Source organism: Sabethes cyaneus, chromosome 2 (genome assembly GCF_943734655.1).
Source record: "Sabethes cyaneus chromosome 2, idSabCyanKW18_F2, whole genome shotgun sequence".
NCBI classification, from domain to species: Eukaryota; Metazoa; Arthropoda; class Insecta; order Diptera; family Culicidae; genus Sabethes; species Sabethes cyaneus.
In genome coordinates this window covers 139,657,945-139,681,425 of record NC_071354.1, presented here as the reverse complement: position 1 = coordinate 139,681,425, position 23,481 = coordinate 139,657,945, and the positions used below count along the sequence as shown (strand labels likewise).

The following is a 23,481-nucleotide window of genomic DNA, read 5'->3' as shown; positions in this document are numbered from 1 at the left end:
CGTTCCTTACAATCAATCTGTATGTGTACAGTTACTAATCACCGCTCTAACTAGCAACTCGTGTGTGTACTACCTAAATCCTATATCTATAAGTCGTCTATCTGTGCTTGGTTAATTTTTCGCTATACTATCGTATCTTCGCGCGCGCTTCTCCTTATCTCGAAGGTTGAGATTTTAAATTTGTGAGAAAGTAAAAACAGAGTAAGGCTAAAAGTGTGAAGAAATTAATTCCTAATTTCTTGGATTAACCAATTGATTGTAAAACACACACGCACATCAACAAAAGGCCGAACTGTTCGCCTTCTCGGTCGGCTCGATGTGCATCAACGCAACTTCCGGCAAAGCAATCATCCGGCGGATTGTCGTTTACGGTCTATCAGTTTTCATGCCCTGCTTCCGGCCAATATTTTGTGGCTGAAGGGTTGCGTACGGGCTGTGTTCGCAACTGTCTAGTATAAACTGATTAAGTCTCGTGGTCCACAGTTATTTCCGGAATTCAGTTCTATACGTGTGCAGTCAACTAATGTTTCCGTTCCTTTCGTTTGCTCGGTTCGGTGACCACGAGATGAAGATTCTGCTATCGTCTACTATTGCAACAGTTACTATTACTACCGTCACTACTACTACTACTGCTGCTACTATTGTGTACTACTGACACTATTACGGATAGCTGTATGTGAACTATGGATTTACGTTCAAGATTTAAGTGTTGAGGCTTACTTATATCTTTTTGTGAGTTCAAAGTAAGCTTCCAAGTGCTACTACTTTCGTTGAATCTAAATCGATGAAAAACTTGTGAAACTGACTGCTTGAACTGCTATTCTGTGCAAACTGTGCAATACTTCCTCCTATTCGTCGAACAACAGGCGGCTGGGAGTTTCAGGAGTCGTGGAGCTTCTGCCGGAACAGAGAACGACCATCAGAGCGCGCAGCAAGGAAGAAAGTTTTTGGTATCTGTGTCACGTCCGGATATAAAATTTATTCCATTCCCAAGAACGCCCTTCTTCTTGTTTCCCGTTCGTTTCCTTTCCAAATTCAACTGGATTCTCTCCGGCGACTATCACGCGAATCACCAGAAAAAGCCCCAAAAGCGAGAAAAACTATCGATTTTCCCCGGAACCGGCAGGCTGACAGAGTGGTTGCCTGTGTATACAGTGTGTTGCTCCCGTTTGGAGGTTCGGTCTGCGTGAGTTTGTTTTAAAAAACGGGTGCCAGTGAAGTAACTTTTATTTCCTCAGGGTGACCGTCGTCCGTCCGGACTCGATCGACCCGAACCCTAACCTGCCGGGCAACATAAAACATGAATTGACTTTTCGCGCGACCTGCTGTAACACGGTTCCGTTTTTCCCGTACCCTTCTGTGAAACAAGAAACTCAAACAAGTACCTGATCAAAAATGCCACGCTGCTTAATGGCGAAGAAGTGGAAGGCATATCCGTGGCCGGATCGGGTCGAGGAATGCCCAACACCAGGAAGTTCATCGACGACGATAACTTCGTCATCGTCGCTGGCCGGTTCAGCACCAACTACACCATCCCCGCAGCCAACACCACTGGCTCCGTTGGTAGTAGTGGAGGTACTCGAAGAAGATGAAGAAATAGACGTCGTGGGAGATTCACCGGCGGCTGCGACAACCGGCAGTTCCAAAGGCTGCTCTTCGGTGCCTCCAACAGCCGTCACTGGCAGCGAAACAGGACCAGCCAGTACGGCATCAGCAACCGCTGCCACCTGTTGGGGTCCTTCTTCACCAACGGCCGGCGCCACAGCGCCCAGTCCACCGCCACACTCGCCGGAAGCTGCTACCCGTGATGCTTCTTCTACGATTCTTTACAACGGTAAGCTTCTTCTGTTTCACTGCATTAGAGATCTGACTGGAATAATAAGAACTCTTTTGCTGCTCCCCTTCGCTGTTGTAAAACCTTGCTAATCGTCTTGGGTCGACCGACAAACGGGAAACGAATTGAGATGTTGAACGGCTAACTGTCAGCTGTTAGGCGGAGCATTGCGACAAATCGAGGCAAATACTAGCCGGTGTTTTGTGTTAATATTTTATGAAGGGAGATCGTTTTTGCTTTTGGGTTCCGCTGCTCGGTTGGTGAAAGGAAGTAAAATCTTCAAACGATTGCCGAATATTTAATGGGAACCGGGTTGGTGATTGGCAGGGTAAGTTTGGCCTGAAAACTTTACCGTTGAAACATTGATTTGGCAATATGCACTCAGTTTAAATAAAAATTTGCTTCACTTGTTACTGTTTTCAGGTCAGACAATTACTTCATGACGATTAAATCTTCCACTATCGATAGAAGAAAAATAAGTAGTGAAAACATTTCATTTTAATTATTAGCAGTAATTACTTAAAAAACCTGGGTTATTATTTACCACTGGTTCACATTCGTCAATTTCCTTGAAAATAGTTGTTATATAGCACCATTTATGGTGACAGGTTGGTTTGAAATATAATTGCCTTTCAACTACATACAAACAACGAGCTAAAATATTGACAGGTAAAATATCAATAAGTTAACATCCACTGCACATTAATAGTTTTTAATTTTTGACACTCTGTTAATCAATTATTCTTGATCACTTCATCACACTTGATAGCAATACAATCGAAGATATGCAAACAATTGCATGCAACTAATTGCAAAGCAACAAATTAAACGCCCAAAACCTATTTTCGGATCAGACAGTCGCTAATTCTTTCACGTTCTGAAAATTGCTGCACCACGTCACATGTATAAATATTCCGTAAAACCCTTTTTCATACAAGATGTCAGCTTTGAATAAGTTCTAGCAGTACGGTAATACCATCAGGCGAAAGATAGGGTAGGTAACTCGCTTTTGTATTACTATTCACTTTAAGGACAACAAATTGGATTAGGTTAATTGCAGTACGAAGAAATCTTGTCAGAACATGAGGACTTTATTACCCCTATTCTGTATTTCGAACGAATCTTTATTTCGTTCGACTTGTTTCGAACGAGTTGTTTTGCCCATTTGGTTTTGCTGACGGAAATTTCGTTCGAAATATAGAATAGCGGTGTTATATTACTTTGATATCTGTGCTTGGGAAGTATGCCATTTTCCGTATTACGAACGAGTTGAAATATCTCGATCAACTTGGCAAATATTTCGTTCGAGTAGTTTTTTCAATTTTTTTTCAAGCTGCTGTTTTTTCGAACGAAATGTCAGTTTCGAACGAAACATAAACCCGTTAGAAATACAGAATAGGGGTGAGAAAAGTGATACACCCCTATTCTGTATTTCGAACGAATCTTTATTTCATTCGACTTGTTTCGAACGAGTTGTTTTGCCCATTTGGTTTTGCTGACGGAAATTTCGTACGAAAAAAATTTCGGTCGAAATACTAATCCGTTCGAAATATAAAATAGCTGTGCCTATCCCCAACCTTGCCGTAAGACGTAGTCCTATGTCAAAAGTTTTTGGATAGAATATAAAGAAGTAATAAAAGTCGTGTAACTTTAGTTACTCTATTTTATCACACAGACAAATTTTAAGTGAAATAATTGAAGCAAAAAATATGTATATTTTTACAAATTGGCGTTCGTCCCGGTTGTGAAACAGTTAAGTTCTCCGGTTATGAAAAACCCAGAAAATCAATTATTCATTGTTTAAATGATCACAAACATTTTCAAAACACTTTTCAGACACATGAGAGCGAAATTTGCACATTTGAGATCTGAAACTTAAGAACTTAAATTAAGAAACTGATAAATTATTTTGCATTTAAGGTGATTTCCGATAATAAATGATCGTAGTATCTTATTTTATATTTCTTTATTTTTCTTATACTTCCTTAGTTAAATCCAAAGCCGTGTTGCTTCATCGTCGTGAATTGAGTTGCAATTGAGAATAACGCCACCAATGACAACGTCAATTCAATTGATAACATGAAGTCCGGACCGGTGGGGTACCGGACACCCAGTCAGCATTTTCATATGTATAATTAGATTGCAAATAAGGGTTACGTACTGATATGTATCCAACAAAATCGTATTCGACGCGCAAAAGCCGCTTATCCGTACCATTTTGGAGGCGATATACGCACTGAGGAATAATCTTGAGCGATACACTTATATAGGTATTTCAATACGATAAGATTCAATTAAGCGCGACAAGCTTCATACAGCTATACGACTTTGGGCTGGAAATCGTATGTTTGTCAGCTACTAGCATTATAAACGATTGAATATCAACTTGTGCGCACTTTATTAGGCTTTATTTACGAATCCGAGTTTGTTAAGAGATATTTACGATAATTTTCATACATTGATATACGAGTTGGTGCTGGCTGGGCAATCATTGTTATAATCTTTTTGGCGTTTGTTAGGAGTTTGCTAAATGCGGTTTAACAAAATTGCTTCAGAATATTATGTCTATTCCATGTTGAGTATAAATATATCAACAAATGTATTTTTAGATGTTATTTAAAGTTGAAAGAACCAGTGGGCTCTTTGTGAGAGCTTTTAGGTGTAGTGGTGAGCAGAGGGGTAATCAAAGAAAGTATGACGAGGTATTTATTTATTTTCCGCTAGACAAATGATAAAAAAATTATGGTTCAAATGTAATAAGCTTGTCACAAGCTTGTTGACAGGTGCGTTGACGCAGCGTTCTGTTTGGTTCTTAAAGAACTCGAAAAATGAGTAAATGAAGTGTTAACTCAATTTTGATTGATTTGAGAAAGTTATATATCGGACATTTGTAGAACTCTATTCAGAACTATTATCTATTATTTTGCTGAATACAAGCAAAGCAAGATTTTGCTGAATACAGTTTTGCTGTATCTTTTGTGTTACATTGTGAACATTCATTTTATTTAGCAAAATTTAGATAATAACTAGTTCTAAATGTCCTATATATAATTTTGTCAAATTTTACGTCATTTTATGACCTTTTACAAAACTGAACGAATCTCTATATTGCAGTAAAATAAAGTGACCAAAATGCTCTTTACTTTTGACGTAGGACTACGTTATTCAGAAAGGTAGTTGATATAGGGGGTCGTTCCAAAAAATCTATCTCGAAAAGGGGTTTTGAACGCTAAAAAGTTAGCGATTTCCAAATCTATTTTCTATATTTTTGCAATAATCGATCGAAAAATATAGGCGTCAACCCAAATAAAGAACGCGTACTATTGAAATTAAGTGCGTACTATTGAAAAATTGAAAATAAAGAAGCGCTGTCCAACTAGAAGTCCTCGTTTCGTAGATAAGAGGTCATCAAAGTTTCAACGTGTTTTTAGAAAAAAAAAGTGGTGGAATCTCTCCGTTCCAACAGGTCGAAGGTTCTTTACTAAGATTAAACCTAGACCAATTTGATGTCTCTGCTTGGGAAATACGCCAGAAAAAGTGACAAGACCTCCTCGTCCCAACAAGATTTCTTAGGGCCGTGATGAATTTGATATCTGTGCTGGGGAAGTACGTAAGAGTGCAAAACCACCTCTTTTCTTTAACCGATTTTGTCTTTAAACATTGAATCTAGTCCAATTTGATGTCCTGAAAGTGAAACGTCATTAAAAAGTGGACTGCCACCCTTTCCTTTTGCCAGACTTCGTTCATATACCGGAAGAAGACTAGTAATTAAGAATATTCATTATGACAAATTTGAGGTCAGATAAATTTTATAAAAAAACATCTCGAGTTTTGCAAGTTTCTAAAGAGTTCACGGGTGTTTTGATATACAAATTTTCCTCAGAGTAAAGTAGAAAACAACTCCCCCCATTGCTTAGCCTGATAAAATAAAGCGGATAGCATTTAAATATTCGCCATCATTACAAACCATTCCGCCGAATACCATTTTGTGGAACACCAATTCTCGGTTGACCATAACGTGGAATACAGAGTTTCGCAGTATACCATTTAGTGAAAAACCTCACGCGGGATGTACCATTTCACGGAAAATCTTTCGTAGAAAGTACCATTTCGCAGGAGTGACCCAATTGAAGGAAAGTAATAGAGGTCAGTAGATCTAGGACAATAAATAAACCTAGATAGAGGTGATCTCTATGGAGGGCTGTAACCCCCCCTCCCCCGTAGTGGCCGGCGCTTCCGACGGCAGGTCGCCGGCAACACTCGCGCTGAATTATCTAATGTTACCTATTGATAGTTTTTGGTGGTCTTGTTATTGACTAATGTTTTATGAAAGAGTCTAAAATTTCTCGAGTTCGATTAGTTTTCGAGATACGCAAAAATTTCTGTTTTATTTGTATGAGTGTCCTTATCCCCCTACCACGGGGGTGATGGGTCTCAAACCATCATAAAAAAATTCCTGCCTCCAAAACCCCCCACACGCTAAATTTGGTTCCATTTGCTTGATTAGTTCTCTAGTTAAAGGATATTTCGATTTCATTTGTATGGGAGCCCCCCCTCCTAAAGTGGGAAGGGGTTTTAATTCACCATAGAGAAAATTCTTGCCTCCGGAAACCTTCACATGCCAAATTTGGTTCCATTTGCTTGATTAATTCTCGAGTTATGAGGAAATTTGTATCTCATTTGTATGGAAGCCCTCCTTCTTAAAGGGAAGAGGGGTCATAATTCCCCTTCTAAAGAGGGAAGAGGTCTGAATTCACCATAGAAAAACTTTTTGTCTCCAAAAACACCCACATGACAAATTTTGTTCCATTTGCTTAATTAGTTCTCGAGTTATGCAGAAATTTGTGTTTAATTTCTATGGAAGCCCCGCTTCTTAGTGGGGGAGGGGTCTCTAACCATCATAGGAACCTTTCCTGGCCCCAAAAACCCCTACATGCAAATTTTCACGTCGATCGGTTCAGTAGTTTTCGATTCTATTAGGAACATACGGACAGACAAACAGAAATCCATTTTTTTAGGTATAGATTTCTTTATGTATTTACTTTAAATACATGGCATTAGACAAAGTCTATTAGATAGTCGTTTACGTGAGCATCATGCTTTAAATTAAACTAACAACACCAATTCTTCTTCTAATTATCACTGATTGAAAAATGTCAAGCAGCCTTTCTTAAACAGCGCTTCTGAGTTAAGCAGTTTCAATTCAGGAGGTACATGTTCCAGTAACCCACACTCCCCACGAAGAAAGTCTCGCCATATTTTGATGTAGAAGGCACGAGAACCACCAAATTGCTAGTTCTACGACTATGGGATGCTGTCAGCTTAGTGAAGGTGTAGTTGGGAGCTTGTTGCTTTAAAACCTTGTGCAAGAACAAGCACGATCTTAAGGTATAAAAACATCAGAAAGGGCAACACAAAAGCTGTTTCTGCAGATGACGTACTAAGGTTCTCCGTTCTATGTAGAAGATGAATCTGGCCGCAGTCATTCAAAACTACTTCTAATTTCAAAATCATGACAGCACTTATATTTGAGTGTACAACGTCACAAAACGTAAAATGTAGCAAAGTCAAAGACTTGAACAGCTGCATTTTAGTCCCTTGTGGTAGATAGTACACTATTGTCCTCAGTGTACGAAGACAGGAATAAATTTTGCCACATTGTACAGAAACTACTTTATCCCACTGAAAATTGTCTTGAAAGACAAGCCCAAGGTTATTGGATTCACTACTTAGCTAGTTAGCTGTGGTAACCTTCAATTGTAACTCCTGAAAGTGTCCACATGGGTACGCGCCTTGGTCCATTAACTCAACTCTTCTACTATGACGTTGGGATTGATACAAATCAGTTGGACATAATCTGCAAACATTTGCACACTACAGTGCCGAAGGACATTAGGTAAATCGTTGATGTACATTGAGAAATGTAGAGGGCCAAGAACGAACCCCTGTGGCATACCTGCTCGAGTGGGTATTACCGTAAAGTCCTTCCTGCGAAATAGGATCGTATGATTCTTGAACCTTGTACTTTTTGTTAAACAAAAAATTAAACTGAAAAAATAAATAGTCTAACATAAGAAACGGGTTTATTTAGAAAAGTTCGCATGTTTTCATTTGTATTTTACCTATAAAACTTTCTTCCAAAATCCAGTATTCGTGGTAGCGCCTGCATTTTGCACTGAATCTAAAAAAACTTCTTTTGATTGAACTATTTTCTCGAGGGCACCACTTCAGACTGCTGATGGAACTAAAAGAGCAATCTGACTAGAAAGTGTATCTCGTCAATACATCAACCACCCTGTCGTACCAACTCTATCCGCGCACTTAATTAGCATCACTGCTCCACGTACCAGCAGCACTGCGCATTTCATCCTTCCCTATCAATTGGCGTGCTATTCAGCCTTTTGGCAAAAATCAGCCGGCTGCGTTTCGATTCCTCCCGCGTAACGGCGATGAAGGGAAGCGGGCGTGAGTGGTGGCACTTTCGAACTCGCAAGCTCAAATTAATCCAATATTTGCCATCTTCACACTCACTTTCCGCAAGCTCCTGGTCCAGCAGCGTCGATATCCGGAGTTCTGGAAAGCTCTCTCCCGAACCCTCCTTTAAAGTAGGATATCACCCCATCAGACAGTATCTGTTTTTAATCTGCAATCGCACAATTTTCACAATCAGTTCCCAGCAGGATGACGGGTTGCACGGAAGCATACTAGGGTGGTACTCCTAAACTAGCATTGAAGAGTTTCATTCCGGTATCATTTTTCAATATCATCTTGAAATTGATATTAATATCATTCCCCGAAATTAATTTCAAAACTTATCACTTGACCATCGAACCACTCCGTGCGGTCACAGATCCATTCGGTCGGAAAGGCACCATATCACGAAGCGTCGAACTCGTTCCAAGTTCTTCTGGTGGATAAACAAAAAAAATGGCGACTCACAATCTCTGCCAACTCAACTGCTAGTATCCTTCATAACCATTCGCAGCCCGATTGATAGTGGTATGTAGGTATATGTATGTGTGTGTGTTTGGGTGTGCGTGGTGGAGCGCAGTGCTGAATGTGAAAATCAATTCAAAATTCGCATCACTTCTCGCACTTAGCAAAGCATAAAATATGCAAATCGAGCCAGTATTCAAATAAAATTTTATCCCTCCTGCATCCAATCACTGGGACAACATCGCAATGTTCCCTGGACCGGGCAACTGGTTGGCGGATGATGATCAGGATTGGAAGATTATTCGTTCGAAAGTTGATGCTGCATCGGTGTCAAATAAAAGGGTGATTCTGGCACAATTATATGCTAAAATGCAGTAATAAATTTTGAGTTATATGTTTTAGAAGTAAAATTTCGATCGACAAAATCGTAGTGACAATCGCTTTCGTAAGTTAGTTTTCGTTTTATAGCGTTTCCTACAGCTTAAATTTGTCGCATAACGCTCTGTACCCACTGACGGGTAAGAAATGAATTTAGCCTGAATTGCAACTTGTACTACCTCATATCCTGGAATATCCTGCAGCCGATGTACGCAAGAATAAAAAAAAGTTAACTGCTCGTTTCGCCAGCCGACGCTCGACTGAAAGGGATTAGCAGCTGCTGCAGCGAGTGGGTGGTAGTTGTGACCCGTTCGTCGTTAGTCGAACCACGGTCCCGTGTCCAAGTCTGACAAGATAATTTATGCTATAAATAATTCCGCAATCGGTAAATCTTTTTTGCCGCCCTGCTCCGTACCCATTTCTGCGGCAACCATCGAGTATTTACCCGTCGCGGTAGCTGATTCTTCCCTGCGTCAGCCGTCACTACTGCAGTGCCTGTGCTAGCCAACTCGTGAAGGTTAAAAGGAAACGGAATGGTTGACGAGAGCGGTTTGGGTCCGGGCAGCGTTTGTCCCGTACACTTTTGAATGATTCCGCATTCCGCATACACCTATCCAATGGATTGCGTTTGCTTCCTGGTGGGTGGAACTGTTGTTATGATTGCTGTTGTTATTCGTGCCATCCGAATCAGAAAGTAGGAGAAAAATTGGTGTACAATAAAAATAACAACACAGAAGAGACAGAAAGTTGTTTCCACGACATAAATTGAGCATAAGGAAAACTTTTTGGCAGACCGGTGATAGCCTGATGTGGCTTTGGAGGGCAGCTTCGAGGCAGGATTGTCTATATAAACTGTTTTTGCCGAGCCGAATGTCAAATTGCAAATGGAGGAAAGTTTGGGTTCCAAAGGGGGAGATGTTTGTGTTTTACACCTTGTTATCGTGTTACATTCTATCCAATGGCGTTCGGGGGTTTATCAAACGTTCAGACGAACTTGCTTTTAAGGTGATCGGCAAGTAATTATTTTATGATTTTTTGTGCTTTACATTTCAACAACAATTCAGTGTAACAAATTAAATAGCCGTGCAAACAGACGCAAAAACACATCGATTTCTATCACCTGTTATGATAGGATCATGAAAATATAAGCTTCTATACATCATGTTTCACTTGCTTACACTATGAATAATCGAAAAGGCTGTTTAACAATATCGAAATTGATATTCCAAGTTGTCCAAAGCGTTGTTAGTAATCTATCAAACATATCTCTCTTGTCAATGCCAAACACCTAATATACATTCATTAGATTTATACGCATTCCTCCCTCCGAAAAATTTACTATCGTTGCTTCGACATTCTGTTGCCTACAACAGGCCTACTCGCAGTATTTCACTAATAAATTATTCATGTTAAGTAATCCACACCCAAATCCCGGAGTAAATAAACTATTCAGCATTCAAGTATTATGCAGCATTTTGCCCGACAACTACAACCAGATTGGTTGATAACAATAAAACGAAAAATAAATAGTAAAAGGCTAAAGCACTCTAGTAAAGAGAAATGATTAATGCGTCATAATTTATTAATGCTGAAGTACTGTAGAAAAATCAACACACCTAACATAAAAACCGATCCTGGCTAGATATTCCACTCATGATAACACAAAAACAATAATTAACTATTATTGCTCTACAGAAGCACTTCCGGTTAGGCGTACGCTACATTGATCAGGATCCTTATCCCCTTGCACAGGAACGACCCCTTCAAGCCTAGTCAGCGTTATCAAATGTCACCGAGCCGTAATACAGCTAGCCTGTATTAGAATGGAGCAAAATATAATTGTAATCGCAAGCCTGTCCGAAGGTTTAAAAGAATTTTCAAAACTGATTAACTACACACATTGCTTGTAAATTCTGCAAACAATTTAAGCCATCTTCGTATGCCAGCAAATTTAAACTTCCGCCGCCAGATACATCAGTTATCTCAAGCGGATACGTCCGGCCCGGCCATACTCAGCAAATTCGAACTCGAACCGTTGAAGCGCAACAACTCGCTCAGCTCGGCGATATCGCGTCCTGAAGCATATAATATTCAAAGGGTGGAAATTATTTATGAGTTCGATTCTGTGATTTTGATTCGGAATTCATTTTCCCTCTAGTTTGTTAAATCGAAAATGCTCGCGCGCGCTTTACCTTCCGAAACCATTCGGTCCGTTCGCGTCTCCAACAACGGGCTCCTCCTCCACCACATCACCAATGTGTGCCCGTTGGCCGTCCTGTCGAAACTCACACGTGTTCGACAGACAGACAGACAGACAGACGACCGTTTCCCCTTTACTGGTGAGTATGTTTTTTCTGCCCGACATTCACCCTCGAGCCCATTTTCCTGGCAGGTAGCTCGACAGGTTGCTTTTGAACTCTACCCCACCTTCCACGTCATCATAGCACCGACAGAGCCGAGTGTGATTGTCAAACGACTCTCGACGCTTCACGGCGAGCTTAGCAGCAGCAGCAGCAGCAGCATTACGCCCGGAGAGTCCTTACCCGGGTCCTGTGTTTGATCGGCCACACTTCGGGCCTTTCAGAGTTGCCGGGTGTGCAGAGTAGCGAGCGACAAGGTTGCTTTGTTTAATTTTAATTTAATTTTCTCATGGCAACACCCACCACGTGAAGTAATGGCATGTGTTTCGTTCCCTGGAAGGTATGTAATGTGGTGATTTATCCTACGGTACTGAGTGGACCGTTATGCCCAACGGTCAACGATGGGTAGTAAGCGGTTATGGAACTATAACGAACCGGATTTTAACGAATTATTTGTAGAAATAAATTTTAATCTCATTGTACTAGTCGATAAATTTTGGTTGGATGGGAGTATTTTGGGTCTTAAGTTGTTAAAGAACATGAATTTAAACGTGCTTATCGATATCCAGAAAAACTTTCCGTTGTTTGAATAAGTTTGAAAAGAAATATTGCAAAAGCGAGATGAATATGAACCCAGTTGATATGTCGTATCGCGTACTTCAAATGGTCAATTTCGGAATTACAGGTTATAGCAATAAACTAATGACACTGTGCGCTGGTAAACCAATCACACATTGTATACAAGTTAGTTTTAAGATAATTGATTATTTTTCCAAAATTAAACAGTATTTAGGCAAACGTTTTGAACTGTCGTAACTAATATGCCATAATATTGGAAGAAATATAAAACATGTATAAGCAACCAGATAGAATCTTCAGGAATTAATTTCGTTAACTTAAAAACACTGCACTTATTGCTTAAACATTTTGAATTGTTTTAAATAAGCCCGATTTCCAGAATGCATCCCGGAATCTTCTTACTCGCATTATTGTCGGCGGTGACCAGAGATCCCAAATTTATAAACTCTTCAACTACCTCGAGTTCATTCCTCGTTGCCTCCGCTTTTAGATCTCCCTGCCGCAGATTGGCAAAGCCGTCCCAAGGTTTCTGGTAATGACGTCAAGGTCATCTGCGAAGGCATCTTTTTCCGAAGATCCCGTCTTCAATAGCGATATTAAATAACATTTAGGAGCGCCCATGCCGCAACCCTCTGTGCGATTCGAAAGAACTCGAGTGTGCTCTCACAATATGCAGGTAGCACATCCCTCGCTTTGCTGGGGATGGGGAAGCACCGTAGCTTTGATCAGCCGCGTTAGTTTGACTGAAAATCTGTTCTAGCGCATTACCTGCCATAGCTTTTCGCGCTCAACTGTATTGTTATGCTGTCCTGAAATGCACGAAATTATGATGCGTAGGCACGTTACAGGCCAGACATTTTTGCAGTATGCGCCAGTGTAAAAATTTAATCCGTAGTAGCACGGACCACCATAAAACCTACCTAGTACTGCCCTGCGAAATCTTTTGCTATTGGGGATAGGCGACGTTACAAGATCTGGGTGAGTACCTTGTCACGGTAATAACAGCAATTAAGCCGATCGCCTTTCTTGTAGATTGGACAAACCACAACTTCCATTCAATCCTCCCGCAGTTTCTCCTCTTCCCAAATCCTTGAAATTAAAGAGATAATAAAAGATTATTGATCAGTGAAATGTCGTTGCTAGTTTTAGTCCGATTTCTCGCATGATCTCTTCGAGATCGGGAGTGGCTGTTATCGTTTGTAGCCACTCCTAGGTCACCCGGAATAGATTTTATGCCGGGCGGCTGCCGTCCTTTGGCGCCTTTTCTCCTCAGGATCGTGGGTAATTCATTCCACGCACGTCGATGATTGACCAAATTTCTCTCCCGGCAATGCTTAGAAAGTTTTTCTAAGCACTTTTTACTCTACATAGCTTGTATTGTAGGCATTCCCCGTCAAATCAATCATGTCATGACTCGGTGTTCATTTACCTAGCATCTAACATTCACCTAGTGGTTGAGGCCTCATTGACAGCCAAGTATATCCTGCTTCAATCGCTTTCGAGGGTTGAGTTGAAGCACCTAGCGCCACAGTATTGGTTTACCAAGGAGTCCGCGTTTGTCGCGAGATACATACCTTCGATAGTTCTGAGTGCAAATCTACTGCCACTAGGTAATGAACCGAGACGATATGAATAATCGGTCACCGATGAGAATTTGGTCGATTTGATCCTTTAGTCAGATGATCTCAAGTTAGCTTTGAAGATGTTGTTCGTGATCGTCCGTTTACTTACCAATATATATTTGGCAAGAACAACAATAGCACTTTGTCTGCACGTTCACTCGAGTAGCCTGTTTTTTGTTTGCAGGATGTGAAGGTCATCCCGGTCACAATGCGATTTTATGCTGCAACTGATATATTTGCGGAGAAAGAAAGCGCTTCTAACCACTAAGCCTAGGGAGCAAAGTTGATGTCTCGCTGGCCGTTATCCTGCGTGTCGGTGAGCAGGTAATGACACCCTATCGTTACCCACGAAATTCAGCGATCTGCAACTGCAGATACCAAGCATTCATTCCATGCCTTTATTTCATTTCAAAGTGGCGACCGCCGGAATGCTCGCAACTATCGGGGCATTACGAATCTTTCTGCTGCATCCAAATTATTCGAAGTAGTAGTGAGTAATTTTATCGTTGCTAGAACAAAATGCTATATATCCACCGACCAACACGGATTTACGCCTTTTTTTATGAGTTGGGAAATCTGCTGAGCACCTTAGAAGATACGGTACTATCAGACACCTGAGAAGATAACTCAGGGAGTGGGGTTTAGGTATCCCGACCCCCCTAATGGGGCGTGAGGATCCCGACCCTCTAAAACCCTACTCGAGTCTCCAGCCTCAATCCCCCCTGGCACCACCTTATCGGTATTACTTCAGGGAGGGGCTATTGTGCTTAATGCACTCGCTTAGATAACTACTGGACTATGGCAGTTAGGCTGTTTATTCACCGTTGATCGGCTCTCCAGTGGTTTTGTAGCTCGAGTACAATCTGGGTAGCAGCCGCATTGACCGCTCCCCAGACGTCCGAGCTGGAACACATCCTTTGGACTAAGTTATCCGGGGTAGTGTCCTGTCCGCTCACTGTCATCATGTTGCTTCTCGCGCCCGCGAAACGAGGGCATATGAAGAAAGCATGTTCTGCCGTTTCCTCAACATCCACGCATTCGGGACACGCGGGGGACTCCGCATGCCCAAACTTATGCAGATACTGTCTGAAGCAACCATGCCCTGACAGAATCTGTGTCAGGTGGAAGTTGACTTCGCCGTGGCGCCTGTTGACCCACCCAGATAGTTCCGGGATAAGTTGATGTGTCCACCGGCCTTTTGGGGAATTAGACCATTCTCGCTGGCATGTGGTCATCGAGGCCGATCTTGTGGTACTTCGTATGCCTCTAGTTCCACGTTGGTTGAAGCACTCTACGTCTTCGCTGATGATAATGCCAATAGGCATCATACCTGCTAAGACGCAGATTGCGTCATGTGAAACTGTGCGATACGCACTTGCCACTCTCAAGCACATGAGACGATAGGTGCTTTCCAGCTTGGCTAGATAGCTTTTGGTACCTAACGCCGATGACCACACCGGTCCGCCATACCTAAGTATAGACTGGACCACGTTGGCTAATAGCCTTCGCTTGCTGCCATATACCGCAGAGCTATTAGACATCATACGAGACAATGCCGAAATAGCTGTGGAAGTCTTCTTGCAGGCATAGTCGACGTGGATCCCGAACTTGAGCTTGTCGTCGACCATGACTCCCAGGAGTTTTAAGGACCACGTTGATGAAATAGTGCAGTCCCCGACGCTGATATTTGCTTGCTGCACCGACTTGCGGTTGTTCACCACGATAACCTCCGTTTTATGATGCACTAGCTCCAGTTTCCTGGATCGCATCCAATCTTCAACAATGCTTATAGAGTGGGCAGCCGTCAACTCTACCTCTCTGATAGATTCACCATAGACTTCCAGGGTGATGTCATCCGCAAAGGCGACAATCACCACCCCTGCCGGGAACTTTAGCTTCAACACCTCGTCATACATGACGTTTCACAACACCTGGCCCAGTATGGAACTTTGCAGAACCCCTGCGGTGATTGGAACGTACTTCTGACCCTCCTCTGTGTTGTAGCATAGCACACGATTCTGGAAATAATTTTCCAGGATCCTGTACAGCGACACCGGCACTTGGACGTTCCGAAGCGAGTTGGCTATGGAGTCCCAGCTAGCGCTATTAAACGCATTTCTCACGTCGAGCGTGACAACTGCGCAATAGCGAATACTTGTCCTCTTGCGCTGGATCGCCACCTCGGCTGTCTTAGTGACAGACAAGATGGCATCCACCGTAGATTTGCCTTTTCGGAAGCCGAATTGGTTCCTTGACAGACCGTTTGTACCCTCAGTGTACTGTACGAGTCTGTTAAGGATAACCTTCTCCAGCACCTTGCCGGCAGTGTCGAGCAGACAGATCGGCCTATATGACGAGGGGACACCCTGTCGTTTCCATCTGTCCGGGAAGTTGCCAGCTTCCAGGCATCTACTCATTACTGCCCCGAATAATTCGGGAGCCTCCAGAATAGCCGCTTTAATGAGCATATTCGGGATTCCGTCTGGTCCCGGTGCCTTGCTCACCTTTAGGGATTTAGCAATCTCAATGAGCTCCTCATTCGTAACCGTTAATTCGTCCCCGACCGCCAAACCGCCGTCGCCCACGTTACTTTGGATGTTCGGCTGGGAGGCCGACCATCCTACGCTATGGTCTGAGATACTGGAACGTCGGCCGTGGGACGAATCAGCGGCGGATTAACGCCTGGTCGATCCGTAAGCACGAAGCTTATGGATTTTACGTCTACCTGTAGTTCCCACATGGAGCAAAAAGCGCAAATCGACGTAATCTATACTGATCTAAAAGCAGCGTTCGATCGTATTGACCATAAAATACTACCACAGAAAATCTCGGGACTTGGCGCAATTTCACAGAATGGCTTAGCTCCTATTTATGCGGCTGAGTTCTGCGTATATAGCTTAACTGCTGTTTCTCTTCCCGGTCTGATAATTTGTCGGGTGTGCCTCAAGGCAGCCTCTATGGGACCTCTACTGTTTGTGCTGTTTTTCAACTAATGTACGTACGCTGACGATTTGAAATTGTCTTCACCAATTCGTTCTACAAATGATTGCATGCGGCTTCAGAGGCTTTTGGATATGTTCGCTGACTGGTGGTGCAGGAAAAACTGGCTGGTCATCCGCATCCCGAAGTGCCAAGTAATGACTTTCCGTCGCATCGCTAGTCCAATCTTCTTCAACTATCAAATAAATGAACTGGTAATTTCGAGAGTCGACCAAGTCAATGACCTCGGAGTACTACCTGATGCCAAGCAATATCGAAGACTTCCCGACAGCTTGGCTTCATCGCTAAGATTGCTCGTGTTTCAGTGATCCTCATTGCCTGAAGGCGCTATACTGTTCCCTGGTACGTCCACTGATCGAAAATGCGTGCATAGTTTAGTGTCCTTATCAGCTGGCATGAAATCTGTGTATGGAACGGGTGCTAAAACGTTTTGTCCGGCTTGCGCTACGAGACTTACCTTAGCATGATCCAGCAAATCTACAACCGTATCCCAAACGTTGTCGTCTTCTGGGTCTTCAAACACTGGAGCAGCGTAGGAAGGTTCAGCAAGCTGTATGTGTAGCAAAGATCGTAAATGGCGAGCTCGATTCACCGACAATTGCGAGCTTCCGTGCGTCGCTCCATCCGATCAACCGGACCATCTAACAACTTTTGGATGCAACGAACCAATAACTGCCTGCATTCTAACTTCCTCCGCGGCTGAAACCCTCTTTGGGTTCGGTGAACCATTGCATAAGTTTGCACAGAAATTGTCTAATAATAGTTTTCATAAGCATGACTATAATATTCAATAAGACAACTGTGTCAGTTGAATTTCACAATCAAATAAACAACAAATAAACAATTTCGTTTGTCCATACCGAATGTTTTGAATCGATTTTTTTCTGATTGTTCGTAGTAACTTTGTTTAGGTAGGCTGCCTTACAAGGGTTACGTCAGTGAGTCTCGTGATGGGGGTGCCATCTTAGACATGGTGCCGAGACAATGCACTTTCATTTGCTCCGGATCAAATACTGTCGTGAGCCGCTCCTGGCTGGGTTAACCTAACCCATCCAAATATTTTTCTAATGGTTTAACAAAACAAAATTGCGTCTTCCGCAAAGTTTTAGAGAATATGACATAGGATGTAGGAGCCCACCTCCATGGCCGCATGGTTACAGATTCTGTATTGTATCTGCATTATCATCTGTATTACAGAATCTGCCTTGGATTCGAATGTCAGCAGAATCAAAGCCATTCTAAGTCAAATAACTTAAGGTGAAACGGTACTGAATCCAAACATGACCGAAAAAATGGCGTCGATGCGAGACAATTCGGTCATGTTTGGATTCAGTACCGTTTCACCTTAAGTTATTTGACTTAGAATGGCTTTGATTCTGCTGACATTCGAATCCAAGGCAGATTCTGTAATACAGATGATAATGCAGATACAATACAGAATCTGTAACCATGCGGCCATGGAGGTGGGCTCCTACATCCTATGTCATATTCTCTAAAACTTTGCGGAAGACGCAATTTTGTTTTGTTAAACCATTAGAAAAATATTTGGATGGGTTAGGTTAACCCAGCCAGGAGCGGCTCACGACAGTATTTGATCCGGAGCAAATGAAAGTGCATTGTCTCGGCACCATGTCTAAGATGGCACCCCCATCACGAGACTCACTGACGTAATCCACGCATGAACGCCATCTTTCTAGCGATGCTTGAATTCAGTATCATTTCACCTTAAGCATGGGCTAATGCTCAGGTCCCCAATTAATTTTTTTTTTTAATATTGCATTCTACCCTGCCCCGTTGGAGTCTGTTAATACTACAAAAAAGTCACTTACCGTGTACTGGTCAGAGGGAGAGCCCAGCCCTCGACAGGGATAGCTAAAATTGGAGGTAGTACTGGCTCGTGGAACGAGTGGTTTTTTTCAAACGAACGACATATAACAAATTTTTATGTCAACATTTCCAAAACTAGAAATACACCTTTTTGCTAAAGGTCAAAGGTTTTTTTTTTACGTAGAACTATGTCTTACCAGGGTGTCAATACAAAATTTAAATTATACCAGTGTCACGAAAAAATTAAAGAATTTGAACGCTAATAGTTCTGTCAATACAGCTGGAGAAGATTGGATTTTTATGTTTCACGTACCGTTCGATTCATAAAACATGTAGTAATTATGCGGTTTGTATGAAAAGCTTGTTTTCCAGTCGCTAAGTAGTGAAACTTTCTGAAAACAAATTTCTTTATTCATTTTCCTTATGATAGCCCTGTTTCCGAGGCCTGATCGACCATTGTATTCAACAAGCGCGTGCTTGCTGCTGCTGATTTAAGAAATAGAAGAAGAAATTTACGACGCTTACGTAGTCCCGTCTTCTTCACAAGTAAAAAGCAAAGCCAAGGTGCTACATTCCGTTATCGAAACTTGACCTTCTGTTTTTTATACGACAGACTTTTAAAGGATTAAAAGGATTTCCGAACGATAATCTTGCTTTTTGAAAATTGTCAAGGCGTAAACGTACGCTTAATAGAGAATTATGTGAATTTTGGTTAAGCCTGATCAAGCAAGATATGAATATATGAATTTTCATCTGAATTCTTTTAGTTGAGCTGGGTGCATGAGGGAGATTTATATTTTGGCATCCCCGGATTTTAGCACTGATTAAAGTATAAATTTTTGGCATCACAAAATTGCTCACCTACCAAAAATACGATACAAATACAACGCAATTTTAGTATTTGCTCTAAAGAAACGAAAATATATTTTTTATGATAATAGTTCTGTATTATTATGTTACTTGTTTTTTCTCCCTTTACACAATTTTGGCACCAAATAGGTTAAAAAGGTGCAAAATATTGCTTTTGATCTTCAAAGTTTTATCGCAAAAACCCGGCTAATGTGGTTCTAGAGGCATATACTTCTATATGCAGGTTAAATTCGCAGTGATCTTAATGCCATGGAAAGCTAAAATTTTCTTTTTTGGCTCGTTTGCTAAAACGTTATGCTTAACCATTATTGATAATTTATCGGCTTAGAAAGCGTTTTTATGTTTTACGCTATATTCAACTACTCTAACTCCATTACCTAACAATAAATTCCTCATCCGCTTCAAGATCGCTTCGCTAAAAGTGTAAACTCGTGTTTCGCATAAACTATGAACAATAAATTCTATGGTTTTGTAAGTTCTGATGAAATTCGATAATGATCAGCAATCTTCATTTCACGACTGATTTCGCTAGCAAAAAAGTATGACTTTTCATTTCACTTCATTAGGAATGTTTACTATGTAGGTCAGGTTTAAGCATGGCGTACCTACTGTATTGATTTATAAGAATATTCAGCTAAACTAGAAAATATTGAATTGCATTCCACCTTGACAGTCAATGATTTTGCAGAGTTTTTATAACATTTTTCTCAGTTCTTACAATGTTTGTTCTTCACAAAAAACATATTTTCAGCCCATTAAGCGATGGTATCTATTTTTCTATTTTTTCGGCATATGACTTAGTTCTAGTGGAAGAACAGGTGGTTTTGACGTTCTTCGAATAAAAAACAGTAGATTTCTTACAGTCTTGAGAAAATAGTTATAACATTGTAAAATTATATATCGGCAAACTATTTTTACTGGCGAAAGAAAAGGCAAATAGGCTGAATTTAGAAACCTGCTGAAAATACCCTCCCGTACCCAATGTGTTGCATACTTGTAGGTTTATTTTTTACATTTGGCTTGATGTAAAAATATATCTAAACGGTTTAGGCTATTTACGTTTTATTTAATGGAAAAATATATATGATTTTTGTTACATGTTCCATAATTTATATGCATTTCAGTTGACCTCTAATGTGAGATTCATTTTTTCGATCTGTGATAGAATTTGTAGAATTTTACATAACTACACGGAGAATAAAAATGTAGTTTCAACCATATTTATGGTTGTTTTACGCACACACAAAATTTTCGTTTTGTTTCAAACTGAAATGTATGATTGAAATGAAAATAATTATTGCTATATCAATGTTAACTTCAAATTTAAAAATACTTTACATTTAATTCAAAACTGTTGTTGTCTTGATTCAAACAGAATCTCGTGTTTAAACAACAATATTTTCAGGTTGTTATAAAAATATTTTATTGAGGCTTAAAGCAACAATCATTTTGTTTGAAACAAACTGGAGCTTTTTCGCTCCGTGTAAATTTGTGCTTAGGACACTTGGCATCGAATGACCTGATTCTACTAAATAGGAATTCATTACTCACTTGTCGAATAACCTCTGCAATCTTGGGTCTAAGGAGCTACCTAAAACATTAGCATATCGTATTGTACTGAAGATACTCTGAAAAGAAGGTCAATATGATATCCGATGATATAAATAACTCTGCTGACAATACGGTAGGCCGCGGACAGAAGCGAAAGCATTTTTTCCATTACTTTTTCAAATATAAACTGCAACCTTTCCTTTGTCCCGGATGTTCCAAACGATGTTACTGAACCGTAAATGATACCGATCAGTATCTTTATAATCTCATATTTTCGCTTACCAATTCAGGAAAGCCCAAACGATTGCCCACTGGCGAAGGTTGCTTCTTTGAATCAAACAAAACATCAAATTATTCACCTTCAACGAACAAACTGCCAGATCATCTCCACTGTGTTTGCCACCAGGGAATGCAAACCGGAAAAAACTCGTCGCCCCACCCCGTTCGGCATCCGTTTCGGATCTTTCCATCCGTTCTTCCTGCGTTCTACCTTGTGGAAACCCAAATGGAGAAGACGCAGTATAATGAAATGATAAAATGATAGAATTGAAGTACCTCATTGCGCCATCACCATAATCATGACCATAATCTCATTCAGAACTTCCGAGAGTGCCCCCATCCCCGGTTGACGGTTGTTGACGGCTTGTTATATGGTTCTGGCAGAGCAGCCCTTAAAAAGCCCAAACGTATATTGCATTCCGCAGTTCTCCTGCCGTGCAGCATGCCACCATGCGAGCAGTAAATGAGCTGCCACAACAGATATCTAAATCGTTAAAACCCCAGGTCCAGATAAGGGAACCTATCATAATCCTTAATCCGTTTTCTACTGCCGACGTCGATGCTGGATACCGGACATTTCACGACATGACATTTTCACGGGGTGAAATAAAACCGAACGTGTGTGCAATAAAAGCGAGTGTTAAATGAGTCACAGAAGTCTTCGGATATGAAAGGCTGTTTTTCGGGAATGCCATCATAAAAAGGCTCTTTCGCATACATGTCACCTTGAATGGAACGGTTCGGTTGGTCGGCCACCCACCACAACTGCCAATGCGACCATGCCATGGTAGGTGTTTGTAGGTGAAAAGCAGAGGACATACCACTTTGGCAAACAGTCACTCGGTACGAGGTGTGCAGAATGATGATGGCCTTTTTAACTGGCTCGACTCAGCTCGATGGAGCATTCTCACTTTTGGTCTCGCTTGTTTGTTTGTTTATGTCGTGGTTATGCTGTGTCTGGTACGGGGAGGCACAGTGGTTGAGTCTTCATAAATGAGGCCCAGTAACAGTATTCCTTTTAGCCGTCGAAACGTGGGGTTTTTGGCAATTTTTGACCCGCTTTGATAATGGCCACTAGAAACGGGCTTCGGCAACGACGGGCGCCTCGCTAGCGCTTATGGCTTTTGAGGTTTGTTTGTTTTTATTCTTTCAACGCAGCACGATGGTTTGGTTTGTAACTAAATCCAGCACAAAAAAATGCTACCGTTCGAAAGCGAAAGTTTACTCCGTGGCTAACCGAGGGTCGGGAGCGAGAATGTTTGGACTTTTTCGGTCAAATAAGCGAAAGTTGTAGGCCGTGTCGGAAGTGATTGTTGGATGAAAACTTTAAAAGGTTTCAATAATTGGCGAGAACGTGCTCAAGCGGGTCCGATTGCCATTCACGGTTCTACTCTGGTTAGCACTCACAATGCTATCCGCAGCGTTTATAAGACGTGTCCATCTGAAAGTAATCAATGGTCGAAATGGAATCAAATAGCAGTGCAGAGAAAAGAACACACACAAAAAAATACACACGCCGTGCATCGAATTTCCAATTATGTTGTGTCATTTTGGTCAACCCATCTACCGAGTGCACGTTCTTGATGGCGTATTCTTTCAGGATAAAATTGGATCGAATTTTTCTGCGCGATAATGGAACAACACTGAAAAGCCACGTTAGTAAATGAGAAAAAAATAGGTTGTAATTTTATTAACATTTCGTACAAATGTCTGCTAAAACCAAAATGTGTGCGTTTACCAAAAATACCTGGAAATATTTGTACATCGCTGCTTCTTGATTTTGTTTGAACAATTTTATATGGCTTAGGCAAAAGAAATGCTTATACGTGATTTTTTAAGCGTTTTTTACGCGGTTTTCGGAATTTACGCGGTTTTCGGAATTTATGAGGTTTTTTTTACGCGATTTTCGGAACTTACGCGGTTTTTTACGCGATTTTCGGAATTTACGCGGATGTGCTCAAAACGTCTATTTTTGCGTAGTGTTGAAATCCACAAAGTTTTTTTTACGCGAAATTTTGTTTTTTTACGCGAATTTTGAAATTTACGCGGTTTTCGGAATTTACGCGGTTTTCGGAATTTACGCGGTTTTCGCAATTTACACGGTTTTTTACGCGGCTTCGGAATTTACGCGGTTTTGATTTACGCGGGGCGTATCCTTCGCGTAAAAAACGACTTGAGTGTATGTCTTTCCACATAGCTTGACAAAACGTGACAAATTCATTCCTCTAGCTAGGCCAATCGGTGC

At 41.3% G+C, this 23,481-nt stretch overlaps 1 protein-coding gene across 1 annotated transcript in view; it reads left to right on the top strand.

Annotated features, from left to right (window-relative positions):
- The first annotated feature begins 1,395 nt into the window (after nucleotides 1-1,395).
- The window catches only part of LOC128736072 (zinc finger protein 768-like), an 87,674-nt gene continuing 65,588 nt past the window's right edge, over nucleotides 1,396-23,481 (top strand). Inside the window, exon 1 of the mRNA XM_053830555.1 lies at nucleotides 1,396-1,834. Coding sequence (XP_053686530.1) covers nucleotides 1,396-1,834 — 439 coding nt within the window. The remainder of the gene's footprint in view (nucleotides 1,835-23,481) is intronic.